Source organism: Ictalurus punctatus, chromosome 28 (genome assembly GCF_001660625.3).
Source record: "Ictalurus punctatus breed USDA103 chromosome 28, Coco_2.0, whole genome shotgun sequence".
NCBI lineage: Eukaryota > Metazoa > Chordata > Actinopteri > Siluriformes > Ictaluridae > Ictalurus > Ictalurus punctatus.
This window is the reverse complement of record NC_030443.2, coordinates 15,538,462-15,555,821: the sequence shown is the minus strand read 5'-3', so window position 1 is coordinate 15,555,821 and position 17,360 is coordinate 15,538,462. Positions and strand designations below refer to the sequence as shown.

General features: G+C 39.5%; 1 protein-coding gene across 1 annotated transcript in view; it reads right to left on the bottom strand.

The window, feature by feature from the left end:
- tprn (taperin) overlaps positions 1-17,360 on the bottom strand; it is a 28,281-nt gene that overhangs the window by 3,931 nt on the left and 6,990 nt on the right. The window contains exons 2-3 of the mRNA XM_017459983.3: positions 2,373-2,589; positions 1,423-1,547 (exon numbers count right to left, since the gene is read on the bottom strand). Of these exons, the coding sequence (XP_017315472.1) occupies positions 1,423-1,547; positions 2,373-2,589 (342 nt within the window). The remainder of the gene's footprint in view (positions 1-1,422; positions 1,548-2,372; positions 2,590-17,360) is intronic.

The window sequence follows — 17,360 nt, the reverse complement described above, 5'->3', positions numbered from 1 at the left end:
AATGACTGTTTACTGATGGAAATCGTACACGTTATGTGTATATTCTTCTGTATAATGAAACACAGGACTAACAGGTGGGAGAATGGAAATACTGAGGCACTGTATGCAAACTTCATCATTGTGGTACAGTAACAGCTGCCCTTGACCTCGAGTTTTAAAAATAGCTTTATACCACAGTACAGTTGAATTCGCCAGTCAGGGTTAAAAAAAAAAAAAAAAAAAAAGACGGATCATAAAAACTGCATTTTTTTTTTTAGTCCTGCCCTGAATAAGCGATTTCACATAACAGATGTTTACAAAAAGACACAATATTAACTGAATGTACACAAATAAACCAGTTTAAAAGTTTACTTACGCTTGATATCACAGGGTGATCGGTGTAAATTGTTATTATTTTGTTTAAAGATATTACTTTTTTTTTATTTAATACCGCCCTTCAAGAGCTACAGCATATTTACATGTTTCCCAGAGGCCAAAATAATAACAATTTACACTAATCATCCTGTTCAAAAGTTTACACCCCGCTGACTCTTAATGTATCATGTCGCCTTCTTGAGCATCAGTGAATGTTTGCACCTTTTGTAATAGTCGTGTACGAGTCCCTCGGTTGTCCTCGGTGTGAAAAGATGGATCTGAACATCATATAGTCGCTGTTGGAAAGGAGTCAAATATGCAGTAGATGATGGAAAAGTAAAGAATGTGCAGCACCTGGAGGATTTTTCTGAAGAACAGTGGGCAGTTTAACTGCTCAGGACGAACAAGGGACTCGTGAAGAACTCTCACAGAACATATAAACACAGTCGCTGATCATCCAGGTGACGACACACGGGATTAAGAATCGAGCGTGTGTGAACTTTTGAACTGGTTCATTTGCGTAAATTCAGTTATTACTGTGCCTTGTGGATTATATGTAAACATATGTTATGTGAAATAGCTTATTCAGAGCAGGAATAAATAACAAACAACATGCGATTTTTCCGATCCCTCTTATATAAAAAAATAAATACATTTTTAACATTTTGCAGATTCGGCAAGGCGTACATAAATGACCTCAACTGCAGACTGTCATAAGGATAAAACATGAAGCTAAGGAAGTTGAAACACATATTGATGAAGATTTACATTACAGTACTGTATAATGGTACAATATCTCACAAACCCAAACCAGCACAAATACCTACTGCATTTCATTTAAATGCCAATGGCTTTACTTAATTTTGTTTTACACAGGTGAGGGCAACTTCAAGACAAAAGGTCTTTTTCTTGCATGAGAAAGGAAAATGTCAAATGTAATATGCATCAGAAAATAGATTTATATCCTCCGTGTTTTGTGAATACATTACTTTCACACACATACAAGAAAAAAAATCCTTAAAAAAAACACAACACTTTTCCAGAACGCTGAATAAACAGGTGACTCACCATCACCTCGTCTGACATGTCAGTACGCTGGGAATTTGCATCGCCCGGGTCTGTAGAGTCACTGAGCTTCTTCTCCTGCCACGCAGTGAACTCCACAGAGTGCTTTGGAGTGTAGCTGGATAGATCTGACGACAGAAGAATGACATTAATGGAATTAACATCCTAATAAATATTGCTTCGAATGATTCCCCCCCTCCCCATTTAACGTGAGGTGGCATGTTCTGAGTAGAAACAGTAAGTTTTGGCGCCGCAATCCCAACGTAACGATACTGAACAGTTGTGCCAGATGATTACACGGCGTGACACTCTTCCCAGATTTGCTCTCCATTTGGGATGATATTTTTTCAGACACATCCATAATACTTCATTAGCGGTGACTGAGCAGGTGAACGTCAAATACGGTTGCGCATAATGATTGAGAACAAGGAGGATTATTTAATCGAGCGAAAGAACGAATTACACAAAGTACAGACGACAGAACCGGACGCTCGTGATACGATTTCATTATGCAGCTAATAAATATTAATAAATATTAGCTTTTTTCTCCCTCATCTAATATCACGACAATAAATGTAACCACACTAACTAGATCACCAATGATTGTTGTTAAAAGAAAGCAATATTTTCTTCTCCTGGCCCTTTCATTGGGAATGTATGAACCTGTATTGCACTTTTCACAAATAGTTTTATTTCCTCATCACATTTGACCAGCAGGTGTCAGGACTGAGCAGAAAGAGTATTTCATTACACTCGGCATGCTGCATCTAAATTTAGCTGACATGAACACCGCTGCTGAACTGGCCCTGAATCAGTGAGTGTTTCCTCAAACAGAAATTCCTTCCAAGCCGCAAGAGTAGAAAGCGTATCATTGACCCAGTCTGAATACATTTCCTGGCCTGCTCATCCCTCTCTCTCTTCCTCTAATTCTGTTCGTTTCCTCGCTGTCTCACCAGTACTGTTGGGGCTGTGAGAGGTCGGGCTGGAGGTGTAACTCGGCCGGGGGATGCGGATCCTTTCCACGCTGACGCCTCCGTCTTCCTCTCCTCCTCCTCCTCCTCCTGCCACTGCTCCTCCATCTTCTTCCTCGTCGCCGCTGTCCCAGAAGCTGCTCTCGGACGGGTACTCGAAGGTGCTCTGCAGGCTCGACTCGTTAAAAGAGATCTTCAGCTGTGGAGGACAGAGTAATGAATTAGGTATTAAGTTGGGGGGGGGGGGGGGGGGGGGGCAACACTTCAGCGTGTACGTTTATAGGAAAATAATCGACGACAGGTGGTGTGACGCTTTTATTCGTGATCCGTTACAATATATCTGACCTATATGGACTGGAACACCAGTAGACTGGTAAAAAGGGTTAAGCGGCTCAGTCCCCGACATCACTGACTGTGTCTGGAATATTTAAAACACTAGAACTATTCTTTCTAGATTTTTCTCCTTCAAAAAACATCGTTAATATCTTGTCATTTTTTCACCAGTACGTTTTACTTCAAATCTGTGACGGCGCTTGCTACACATCTTAAATTCTGATGCACGGTTTTTGCATTCGAATGTGCATTTTTATCTGAAATTCGACGAACATTCGAAGTTGAAATTTGAATTTGACAGCCCTAGAGCAGATGAGAAGCCAGAACCAGGGTGAATGGCTAAAATGTTGGGTGATTTTTTTTTCCCAGTAAAATAAAGTCTACATTAGTACATTTCTCTCAGTCCTCTTAAATGTATTCTTTACTGAAACATTTTCATTTTAGTTACATTGCTGAAATGTTAGGTGTTAAATTTTTCCTAGCAATGTATATTAAAAGATTATATTCAATTAAAACAAATTTTTCTTGTAAATAATTTTTTTATTTGAATTTTAATAAGTTATTTAGTTAAATATGTATTTTAATATTTATTGACATAAAAAAATATGTATTTACATATTTATTTGGGTTTTGTTTGTGGTTAGACACAAAATTCCACAGCATTTTCAAAACCTAGTCCATATTTAATAATTGTCAAAACCTTTCTAGGTCAGGAAAATGAAAATGAATTTTTAATGACTTTTCCAGGACTTCGTTTCCAAGGTACAGGCTGCATGTGTCAGTTTAGTCCGTTATAAAATGCTGCAGATGTCGTTTGCTGCAAACTTGTTTGGTAATTCTTTGGAAAATTACATTTTTAAAAAATAAATACAATGCAAATCTTGTTTAGTACAGCTGGCACACAACACAACACACATACACACACATACACACACACATACACACACATACATATATAACTACCACTTCTGTACAATCACAATCCTACACAGGGTTGCGGGGAGCCTGGAGCCTATCCCAGGGGACTCGGGGCACAAGGCAGGGGACAGCCTGGACTTGGTGCCAGCCCATTGAAGGGCACAATAACACACACACACACACACACACACACAATCACACACTACTGACAATATGGAAATGCCAATCAGCCTACAGCGCAGCCTACAGTCTTTGCACACAGGGAGGAGGCAGGAATCAAATCTTACCATTAAGCCACAGTGCCCTCCACTAACATTGGCACCCTTGGTAAAAATGAGCAAAGAAGGCTGTGGCGAATTGTCTTTATTGCTTAACCTTTTGAAATTTTCTAGGAAAATTCGCAAAAATACTCTGCTCTCATGGATATCAAGCAATTACAAACAAAACAGGTTCATCCAAAAAAAGAAGAAAAAAAAAACATTGTTAAATATAGGTGTGCAACAATTATTGGCACCCCTATGAATTCATAAGAGAAAAATCTATAGTTAAAAGTATATTTCCATTGATATTTTACTTTTTTTTTTTTAGTACAGCTGGTTGACTAGGAACAGGAGATTTTTCAACCATGACTTCCTGTTTCACAGGGGTATAAATATGAGGTAACACATAGGCCAAATTCCCATTCATAACAATGGGTAAGACAAAGGAAAATAGCTGTGATGTGCGGCAAAAAGTTATTCAGCTTCACAAAATGGGACGTGACTATAAGAAAATAGCACAAGCATTGAAACCATCAGGGCAATAATTAAGACGTTCCAGTCAACTCGAAATGTTATGAATCAACCTGGAATTGGACGTGTGTCTATATCGGCTCAACGCACTGTGAAGAGGATGGTTCGAGTGGTTAAAAAATCTCCAAGGATCACAGCTGGAGAATTGCAGAAGTTAGTTGCGTCTTGGGGTCAGAAAGTCTCCAAAACTACAATCCGAAGTCACCTACATCACCACAAGTTGTTTGGAAGGGTTTCAAGAAAAAAAAGCCTCTACTCTCATCCAAAAACAAATGCAAGCGTCTTCAGTTTGCCAGACACTACTGGAACTTCAAATGGGATCGGGGTCTATGGTCAGATGAAACCAAAATAGAGCTTTTTGGGAATAAACACCAGAGGTGGTTTTGGTGCACAGAGAGGTAGCCATATGGAAAAGTACCTCATGCCCACGGTTAAATATGGTGGTGGATCTTTAATGTTTTGGGGCTGTTTTTCTGCCAGAGGACCTGGACATTTTGTTAGTATACATGACATCATGGACTCCATCAAATATCAACAGATATTAAATGAAAACCTGACTGTCTCTGCCAGGAAGCTTAAAATGGGCCGTGGTTGGATCTTCCAGCAGGACAATGATCCAAAACATACATCAAAATCAACACAAAAATGGTTTACTGACCACAAAATCAAGGTCCTGCCATGGCCGTCCCAGTCCCCTGACTTGAACCCCATAGAAAACCTGAAGAGGAGAGTCCACCAGCGTGGACCTTGAAGTCTGAAGGAACTGGAGAGATTCTGTATGGAGGAATGATCTCAGATCTCTCGCCATGTATCCTCCAACCTCCTCAGGCGTTATAGGAGAAGACTCAGAGCTGTTATCTTGGCAAAGGGATGTAGCACAAAGTATTGACTAAAAGCCTGCCAATAATTGTTGCACACCTATATTTAACAAAGATATTTTTTTTTGATAAACCTGTGTTGTGTTTGCAATTGTCTGATATCCATGAAAGCAAAGTATTTCTGTGAATTTTTTTAAAAACAAAAAGATCAAAAGGTTAAACAAGACAATTTCTCACAGCCTTCATTCTATTCGCAGAATGACAACAAAGACGAAGGCTTTATTGGTAAATTCTTTTTTTTCCACATATCCCAGCTTGTTAGGAAGTTGTGGTCAGAGCGCAGGGTCAGCCATGATACAGTGTCCCTGGAACAGAGAGGGTTAAGGGCCTTGCAATGGCAGAACATTTCAATATTATTCAAATGATGCCCTGAGAAACGTAAACAGTAGTTGGACTCTAAATGCTGAACCCTAGTGTATTATATACTTTATCTCAGAACATACAGGAAAAGTAATCTTTAGTGTGATAACCTCGGGAACAAATGGGTTAAAGCGCACAAGTCAGGAAATGACCTCTAAACACACACAATGCAAAATTTCAATGGCCAGCCATTTACATAAAGACACTCTGAGTCTTTACATCGAGAGATTTTAGTGTTGCAGGACGGTATTAATAACGACACAGCTTCGAATAATGACATGCAAACAAACGTGTGTAACGAAAAAAAGAGTTTGTAACAAATATTTCTTTTCAATTAATGCCATGAAATTATGACACTTTTATTCTAGGTTATCATGCTGTGAACATTTCAAACCATAGCACCCCGAATATGGAGGAGACCTAAAATAAAAAATAACCTCAAAGCAGGTTGGTAAAAACCAAAAGCAGGCCTCGGGCTCACCACATGTCCCAAAATATGGCATATTATATAATCAGCCACTGAGATGACATGTTTGGACTACTTTGCATCTCTTCAAGAGCGTTTTATTCCTCTAATTTATGATCTTCCTTCCTGAAGCACCGATAACTATTTACTTGACATAAATAGTTCTATCTAAACGTTCTATTCTGTGTGACGCCTCTGGTTATTTAGAGTCGTAATGAGTCGTGTAAGCCTTTAAAAACCTCTAAAAACTAAATGAAACTAACTCAGGGATTGGACAGAAATCCAATCAGATGTAAAATCCCCCAATTTATCAAGAGCAGGATTATTTTGTGCTTCCTTATTGCTGTAATTAGTGTTACACTTTATAGATTTTGAATAGTATCAGTTGCGGATGTGCCTAATACTTGCCCCATATACTGACTTCACAAACTTCCTTACCTGAACTATGCCTCCTTTATCTATACTGCCATCAATTCCAACTGTACAGCCTACCTCCTTACTGGATTTGTCCATAAAATAATTAGAGAACAACATACAATATAAAGTATATTAAGGAAATATACATTTCCTCAAGCTACATCCAGTATAAGGTAAGTTAAGTTAAGGTAAATCACATGACCATCCTTTTACAAGTGTGTGTGTGTGTGTGTGTGTGTGTGTGTTACACATCCTGAGCCCTGCTGTTGTTCTCAGTATGCATGTCCTGTCCTAAATCTGCTCTAATCTCCACGAGGCTCCAACTGTAAACACACGTGGAAAGCACTTGGAGGCTACAGTAAGAGCTGCAACGAAGCTAGCACACCAGCTGTTCTTACTAAAGGCAAGGATGTGTTAAGAATAATGACAAAAGATCCTTTAAAGGCTAATGTACAATCGCAATTCGAGTGATCTTGTACACTTTTATGCACATTTCTTTGAGTAGGTTTTGTAATAGACAACTATGGAACGTACAGTTAAGTCTAAATCAAACGGCAACATTATTACGTTACTACATTATTATTAGCAATGTTTCCATCCAAGTTTGTGAATTTAAGTTATGAACATCACGTAAAACATTCGCGAATAAGGCACCAGTTTCCATCCCATGTGTTTAAAAGGAGAAGAAGAAGAAGAAGAAAAAAAAAAGTCACTTCCTGGGGAAACTGGCACATCTTGCGTGCCGCTATTTTTACTTTACAAATGATGATAGTCTGTAAAATGAAGGAAGCTGTGTGGAGCCACTATGCTATTGCTGAACTGTCATCGACCTGCAGCACAAGGACTGGGCGTGTAAGCAAATGTGCTTCTTTCACTGTCGTCACGAAACTGTACGGTCACGAACACCTAAAACTACAGACGAATCGAAGTTGTCAAGTTACAAGCCTAAACTCAAAAAAGCATTTCAACTGAACTCTTTATAATAACTCGTATATTATTATATTATTTCACAGCAAGCAACTACAACTCTCCCACTGAAATCACACTATCAATATTCGAAAGGTTTTACCTTATAACGTGCCCTGACCTTCAGAGTTCACACGTTTTCACCAGTGAAATTATTTTCTTACACATTTTCCTGAATTCACATTTCTGTCATGTTGATTGTTTTTTTTTGTGTTTTTTTTTGTAGCACATTAGCTCAACAGCAGGTAGCTAAGTGAGCATCTGCCTCGTTAATTGAAATGGTTTCAGATCGAAATCCCACAATAACAAAACGAAACGAAATGAAGAGTTGCATAAATAGTAGGCTTTCATTTGTAAAGACTTTGAAAGACTTCAACAATTCGTACTGGTATAAGAAAATAATCGTGCTGTTACAGGAGTATAATCAGGATGGTAACAGTAACTCTGCATCGCACTACCCCATTGTTGATTATTTTCCTATAACAGCATGTTCCCTGTACTGCATGGTGTTGCTGTATGGCAACAATTAATTTATCTCCAATTTTATGATAGGCAATAATACAAAACTACTATTGTACTTATTTACATGAAGTTTTCTTTACATTAATACTGTACATTAATTTGACTATATTACTGATTTCAGACATTTCGCAATTGCACCTTATTTTCTAAATGTTACGTTTCAAGAGAAAGAATTAAAAAGATACTTCGCCCAAGACATGTCTGGACTGTAATTCCTTTCTAGAAGATAGAACTTTTACATGTTACTAAGTGGCAAATAAAATCGGCAACGTATAGTCTGGAAAATGCAGTAATTGGAAATGCTCTCTCATCCATTTGGTGTGACTATATGATACTTTCCACCATTGCACATTGTTGCCATAGAGCAACGATTTACCATCTACCCACCCCAAATCTTTTTTTTTTTTTTTTTAAAAGATATCTTTTTTTAAAAAGATATTTTATTGCTAACTCAAGTAATAAAAATCCATTAAAAAAAAACTATTGTTAAATGTACATGTAATAATTCATGCAGTAGAGGGTTAATAAAATATAATCTTTATATTTTCTTATACAACATTTATGATATAATAAACGCTTCAAGCTGTTAATAACTACTCAGTTTGAACATTGATTAGGAGGAAGTTTATTTGGGGCACAGATGCTTTGCAGATGTGTTTGCTAATTCCACAGGCATTGTATCAGTAATGGCAGCATTAGCGGTACAGAACATTTGCTTCTTTATTATTATTGTTATTATTATTATTATTATTCCTTAAGCTCTTTGTACTAGCTCACAAGGCCAGAGTCAGGTTAGTCAGATTGAAAGCTGTTGTTTGTATTGTGGCTTATGTGCAAAAGATGGCTGTTGAATCAAAAATCACCATCTTTAATCTCTTTGAGGGAGCAGACTTTGGTAGTCATGGAGAACGTGTGTTGTGATGTAGTGGTTTGGGAGTTTTGGTTGTCAAATGTGGCTTAGGTTTAGACGTTCCGCTTCAGTAAGGTGTCCCGTTTCTGTGAAAACAGAAGGTTCTTGGTAATGTTTAGTGACAAAAAGTGGCAGGCTCTCAAGGGAAAGCTGGAGCTCTGGCTCGCTGAGTGGCTGAATGTGGCCACAGTCACTCACCTCGCTTGTGAGAATGCAAATGTATACACTTTACTGTAAAATGTATACACGGAACCACATTATCTTTGTTTACAATGTATTTTGCACATTAGTTAAACTATGTCTCGACGTCATATAGTCGCTGTTGGAAAGGGGTCAGATATGTAGAAGGTGCTGGAAAAGTAAAGAACGTGCAGGACCTGGAGGATTTTTCTGAAGCACAGTGGGCAGTTTAACTGCTCAGGATGAACAAGGGACTCATGAACAACTCTCACACAACATATAAACAGTCGCCGATCATCCAGGTGACGACACACGGGATTAAGAATCGAGCGTGTGTGAACTTTTGAACTGGTTCTTTTGTGTAAATTCAGTTATTATTGTGTCTTGTGAACTATACAGGTGCATCTCAAAAAATGTGAATATCGTGGAAATGTTATATATATTTTGAGATACTGGATTTTTGATTTCCATGAGCTGTAAGCCGTGGAAAAAAGGCTTTGAATATTTCACTTTATGTGTAATGAATATAGAATCAATGAAAGTTCCACTTTTTAAAATTAAATGACGGGAAAAAAGGAACTTTTCCACAATATAATTTTTTTTTTTTAGATGCTTCTGTATGTACAAATCTGTTATGTGAAATAGCTTATTCAGGGCAGTACTAAATAAAAAAACAAAATGCAATTTTTATGATCCTTCTTATTTATCTGCATGGTTTTATGCATTGCGCTGCTGCCACCTGATTGGCTGACTGGATAATTGCCCGAATGAGCGTGTGTACAGATGTTCCTAATAAAGTGGCCGGCATGTATATCACGCAGAGAGTGCTAATTGGTACACCACATGGTACAGGATACCCATAATGCACTTTGCTGTTTGTAGTGAATAAGGAGTAGGACACCCTTTTGGAGACAGGGAGCCAGATAGGGCAGGCTTACTCCATTGCTCTGCCCTAATTAGAGGACTTGGACAAGGCTGAGACTGTGTCTTCATGCACTTCCCCCTACACACGCGCGCGCACACACACACACACACACACACACACACACACACACACACGAAGGGGGGGCACCTCCCTGAATTATGGCCTCCACTTGGCAGTACACTGTGATGCGGAAGCTGGCAAGTGAACACAAGATTCGAGGTCAGTCTGGAGTGCGTGTGTGTGTGTGTGTGTGTGTGAGGCTGGGAAAGCTTGTTAAAAGAGTTATTTGTGATAGATAGATAGATAGATAGATAGATAGATAGATAGATAGATAGATAGACAGATGGACAGACTGACAGATAAATAGACAGATAGACCTACAGATAGATAGATAGATAGATAGATAGACAGACAGACAGACAGACCGACAGATAGATAGATAGATAGACCAACCGACAGATAGATAGATAGATAGACCAACCGACAGATAGATAGATAGATAGACCAACCGACAGATAGATAGAGATAGATGGATAGATAGATAGATAGACAGATAGATAGACAGATAGACAGACAGATAGACAGACAGACAGACAGACAGACAGACAGACAGATAATCATGGTGATTCAGTGGCCCAGACTGACTCTGTTTTACAAAATGGCTGTTGCTGTGTTTAGTCTGGGTTTATGTAGCATCACGATGCGTCAGTAAAACCCAGAAGTGCCGAGACAGAAATAACCATTTCACTAAATCTGTTTTAGTGTGAAATACGACTCCTTGTAGAGAAACACCACCAGGGTGAGTTTTATATAAGGATGTCAGCAACTAACACACGTGTGGAGTTAAATAATAACTAGAGACACACAGTAAGTCCATTATACATAGAGGAACAAGAGGCGTGTATGTAAAGTAGCGTGAGGTGGCGAGGGTGATACTGGTCCTTAGTTTTCCAAGTAGTTGTATGTTGTTACTGTAAGCAGGTATGCAAAAATATCATTTATGATCCATCGAATATGAGCCATCATATTCCAGCTACGAATCAAAACAGAGATTCATTTTGCAGGTTTGAACTGTAAATAATTAATATACATGTATAGAATAAATGGTTGATTCGAGACATTTTCCTATGAAACAATTTCATCTTTTCTCTGCTGAGATTTTCAAAAATGCAAGTTTAGCCCCCACCATGTTCTCCTGCCATTCATAATATCTAGCAAGATAGCTTAATGCTCGCAAACTAGCTAGGCAGACACTAGCTAGAGATTTTAGGGAAAAACTCTAAAAGTCTCGATTTGCACTGTTACATAACAGTTCATACTAAAATATTCTTTTAAAAAATTCTAATTTATTTTGTTCATCACTAACATTACCTATGTAGATGCTAAAAGTTTCCTATTTGTGACATCACAAACTGAACTCATAACCCCGCCTTTAATCGGTTTTATATGAATGAGAGTTAAATCCATCCATCCATTTACTGTACCGCTTATCCTAGACAGAGTCATGGGGAGTCTGGAGCCTATCTCAGGGGACTTGTGGCACAAGGTGTGGGACACCCTGGACAGGGTGTCAACCCATCGCTGGGCACGATCACACACACACACACACACACACACACACACACACACACACACACGCCCATACCCATTCACACACTATGGACAATTTGGAAACGCCAACCAGCCTACAATGCATATCTTTGGACTGGCGGAGGAAACTGCAGTACCTGGAAGAAACCCCCGAAGCACAGGGAGAGCATTCAAGCTCCACGTACACTGATCGGAGGCGGGAATCGAACCCCCAAGCCCAGAGGTGCGAGGCTAACCACTAAAACAACCACTAAACAAACACCAAAATATATATTCAGAACCATCCATCATAGAGAACTTACCCAATACAGCATGCACCGAATAAACTACTGAATAAAACCAATTCAAATTTTATTGGTCACATACACAACCATACACAGTACACCAGTGCAGTGAAATGCATGCTTTTTACATTTTACACGTCTGATATTGTGCTAAACATGTCCACATGACCTCCAAAGCATCTGTAACCTACATAACACCTTAAAACTGCTCCAATTATCTATTTCACACTTGTGTAACCATGAGGCCTGTGGCAATTAAACCGAGCAAGCAAAAGAAGGTTTGCACTCGAGCCCAGACACCTGAGGCAATAATCACATCAGTTACCTCAGGGTGTGTCTGACAAATTCTGCCTAGAAGCAACATCAACAATTCCACCCATGCTGTGTGTCAGCCTTAAGAACGTACTGTAATTGTAGTGTGTTATGTATAAATCTGTGTACATGACCCAGATCATGCACATGAATTCAGGACATGAACTGGTTTGAAGCATTCCTCATATTTTGCCTCAATAAGGTTTGTAGCACATCATGTTTGTGCCCCCCCCACCCACCCCCCACACACACACATTTTCTCCCAAGTTTGGTCTTTAGCTAGCACTAGCCATCTAGCAACCATGAAGACTGAGGGCTAGCAAGTGCTACTTTCAAGACACAAGAAGCCAGCCAACCACTGTCAATCCCTCCAGGATTTTGTGATCTTGCGAACGCAGAAGTATCGTGTACTTTTGGTGGTATCGGTACCGACTACTAGATTTTTGGTATCGTGACATCCCTAAGTCATAATAACCACTTACAGCACAAATTCCTCTTTCTCAGTAACCACTAAAGTGCAGTGACTTAAAATGACCTCAGATCGTGCACTTGGATAAGGGCTTAAAAAAAGCAAAAATCTGTCTTGTGGCATTTCCCCTGTCTCACACCCATTTATACTCAAACAGAAAATGCTGAGTCAGCTTGTGCTGACACTAGTGCACTGACAGTGCAAGAAGTATGTAGTCCTCCATTACTGACTCAAATCACATCCCAAAGAGTGGCATTTTACATTCTTCCCACCCAAATATACCATTTGACTCAAAAGAATGAGTCATGTGTTTTGTTTGGAGGAAGCTGGTGACTTCGTTACAGTTACTGGGCAAAATGTGTGCGGTCTGACCAACATCCTCACCTCAAGGATGGATTTAAAGGCAGGGAAGTTTCAGTCACACAAGGTGACGAACACAAAACTGAAGTAGGGGTGGGGTCTCTAGGGTCCTCATGATTCAATTCAGTTTCAATTCAAGGTGCCAGGATGTGATTGTTACTTGCTAAAAAAATTTTTTGGTCCTATAGTAAAAATCTTCTCACATAAACAATTTTTTTTAACATAATAGAAGTTGACATTATATCAGTTTCATAAATTTAAACAAAACATTAAGATTAAACCTATATAAAAAGTCCAATTATGATATTTTGTGCATCGAGAAACAAGTTGTTGTTGTTTTTAATTTTCCCATCTTTATTAATAAGTGTTTACACTAGTTTAGAAGAGAGAGAGAAAGAGAGAGAGAATTTCTAATTACGGGATGGAATGGCTGTTGACCTCGGTTGCTCAGCAACAGGCACCATGGATATATGAAAGAGAGAGTGAGCATGGGTGTAGAGTGGGGGAGGGATGAGAGACATTAGAAAGAAAGAAAGAGAGAGAGAGAAAGAGAGAGCAGGACACTATGAAAAGACAAGAACTGGAGAGAACACTGGCCTTCACAAGAGAGAGATAGAGAGAGAGAGAGAGAGAGAGAGAGAGAGAGAGATGGCAGAGAAACAACGAGACACAAATAGTTGGAGTGAGAGAGGCAGAGACACACAGACAGCAAGAAAGTGAGACAGAATGAGAGAGACAGAGAGAGACACAAAGACAGCAAGAGAGAGTATGAGACAGACAGACAGAGGGATAGAGAGACATGGAACAACAGAGAGAGGGAAACAAACCCTGACCAAGACAAAGAGGGAGAGAAAGATAGAGAGAGAGACAGGCAGAGAGAATGAGACGTAGACACAGAAAGAGAGAGTGAGAGAGAGAACACAGGATTTGAACCCCCAACCCTGGAGGTATGACGCAAACGTGCTAACGACGAAGCCACCATGTCGCCGAGGCTCAAAATCACAAGTTCAAAATCTACAAATGATTGTTTTCACGATCGTTATCTTAATGTTTGAAATCATACCGATTCAGTCGCACAAATGTAAGCTTCGCACTCAAAACTGGAGGCTTTACACGTAAAAGCATGAGCTTAGCGATCAGAATGGTAAGCGGTAAGCTTAACACTCAAAATCATCAAAAACTGCATTCACTGAATGCTCAAAATCAAATACTCAAAGTAGAGGTTAAAATCTAAAGCTTCAAAGTAATAAAACACACCTTTTGGGGGGGGGTGACACACACACACACACACACACACACACACAAAGTTACACATACACACATGAGTCATGATTCACCACAGCATGTGACTAGAGCAAATTGTTTCTCCTCGAATATGACGCGCACGGGAAGCAGCGTTTATTTGAATACCGTTTGCATTTTATTTTAAATGCACCTACAAAACAAATTTCCCTAGAGACCAGGCACAGTCGATACTGCGACAGTGTAACTCCGGCGCGAAACCTTTCCATTCTGAGGTCCGAATTGTCCTTTATTGTTTTTCCCTGAAAAGTTATACACACTCAAAGATCAGCATCTAGACGTTACACGCTCCATCACGTTCACTGCTCGCAACGTTTTCTTCTCCTGCTCTTTATACTGTAACTCATGATGTTTCACACACACACACACACACACACACACTTCGTGAATTAAACATGACAATGATAGTGGCACTGTAGAGGCTGAATTCTAATTACATTGACTCCTTTGTGGAAGCCATGCAGGCGTGCGGGACATGACAGACACACACACACAACGCTGACACGGACTCATACAATAGCAGGCACATAAGACATAAGATCACTTTCAGCTCGAAATCTGTGTCACAATGCCAGATAAAACAAAGAGAAGACAAAAAAACACACACACACACACACACACACACACACACACACACACACACACACACACACACACCAGCAGGAACAGCATACGTGTGTGTGTAAGTCTGCCCTTCCTGTAAGCTTGGTGCTACACTAGAGGTCAGAAGCAGACCGAGAGAGGAGGAAGAGGAAGTGATGTAAGACAGGAGCAAAAGTCGAGGATGTCTATTTAGGCGACAGTATCATTAGTGGGATCAGGGTGGAGACAAGCTAATAATTATCTGGTGAATTATTAAAGAGGATGCACTTTCACACCTGGGAAAAAGTCAAACCTTCAGTCCCTCCATGATTTCGCCATTTTGCGATCGAAGAAATGAACGCAAACTCAAGCGAAATTTTCGACATTTACCACAGACTTCCTCAAATTTGGGCCGAGACGTGTCCTGTGACATCATTACAACGCACATTGCGTCAAAGCCCTCTTCGATTCACATGCGGCGAACATGAGTGCAGCTTAAAAAGTCACCAACATTTACCAACAAACATCACCGCTAAAGGGCGTGCAAAACAACTTCGCCAAATGCGATTTGGTCAATTCGAGTAGTTTTCCACAAAAAACATAGTTGCATCGCAGATTTTGAGGGGAAAAAAAAGCCGCAATATATATATCATTTTTGGCCGCAACGATCACCAAAAAAACTCTCACGAAGTCCTGTACGGACTGGACAAACAGACAGGAAGCTGGCTGCAGGAGCATCCAGTCCAACTTCCTGTGTGTGGCTGACTGTCCTACGTCCTCTGGTGGGAAAGTGTGGGAAGGAACTACGATAGATTTTGAATGACTCTTCATCAACACACGCAACAGGCCTCAGGGATCAGTCTGTTACTAAAGCTGTGTGTAAACGCTTTTGGTTTTTTTTTTGTAGACGCTGATTTTATTTCATACTCGTGCACGCGTGCGTGTTGATAAAACGCCAGTCAGTCGTAGCTTACCGAGCGTGTTTACATGCTAGCTGACCTGCGTTCAGTGACGCCCACGGTGAGCTGAAAACAACAAACATGAAACATCCGAGTCTGTTTTCTGTTTAAACATGACACCGCAAGTCGTGTATAAAATTGCAATAACTCGTGACAATTATATGATCTGAAGGCGATCGATCGAGGTTTACGTTAACGCGTTTCCTTCTACGTGAATTTTTTACGCAAACTCGGGAGCTCTCACAGGATGCGAACTTTTTTCCTAACTAACCTGAACTAACCATTTCGTACGGGAACAATCGTACGAACAATTTACGAATAAATTTGTTCGTATCTACTTTGGGCCCTACTATCATAACCATACATAAATAGCTTTTGAATTGAAAAACGTCGACAGTACCAAACAATCCTAATGAAATATCTCCATCTACGGCTGTTAAATTCATTTACGAACGGCTTTCAATAAATTGCATTTTATTAATCAACCTAGGATTCTATAATGCCAGACAGGGAGACAACATTACCAGTAGTGCTTTGATTTCTTAAGCAACAAAAAGTTGTTTATCCTAAGGAATGTTTTCCTGCTGATGATATTTACCTCGAAGTGCGCACATCCCCTAACGATAACTCACTAAAGATGCTCGCTACACAGGGTCACAATGGTTCTATAGACCATGCTGTCCACTATGCCTAATAGGACACCATTTTAAATTCAGCCATGGAAACAGTGAGGCTCATTTTTCATCCCTTTTTTTAAAAATATTTGATTAGAAAGTTAAGACATAATTTCGAGACATGTTTAACAGACTTACTTTACGTGAATAAAGTCAAACGTGAGTGTTTTTTCATGATGGATAAACGTTATGCTATAAAAGCAATAAAGGGGTTACAGAAAAAAAAAGACAGTAATGAATGCTATGAAAAGCAAGATCAAACAGTGGAGATCAAGATCAAACACACACACACACACACACACACACACACATTCTAAGCACATTGCGAACGACTGATGTGACAAGATGCTACATCAGAGCCACACCTAATCCATCGCAGTAAGCAAACAGACAGTCAAAGAGAACAGTCACGGACACGTCACTGCTCACCTCATGTCTGAATCTACAAAACGTCACACATTTATTATTATTTCTTCATGATCTCAGGTTCAAAAGTCCTTCAGCATTCCAACACAGTACTATAAAGCAATGAGTAGCACTGAATACCGCACTGTATTACTCATTAAAAGCATTCGATTAAAACGTGGGCGTCTAATTATAGCTCAAAAGCATCATCTGAACACTTGACGCTAATTACTGAGTGCTCAAATGAAGCACTTATAAATATCACAGGCTGACAGGACGGTATGTGCTACTGAGATCAAACGTTTAGAAGCAAACACTCGTTCTTTATTTTTATTTCTCACCCCACACATTTTAGAATAATAATCAA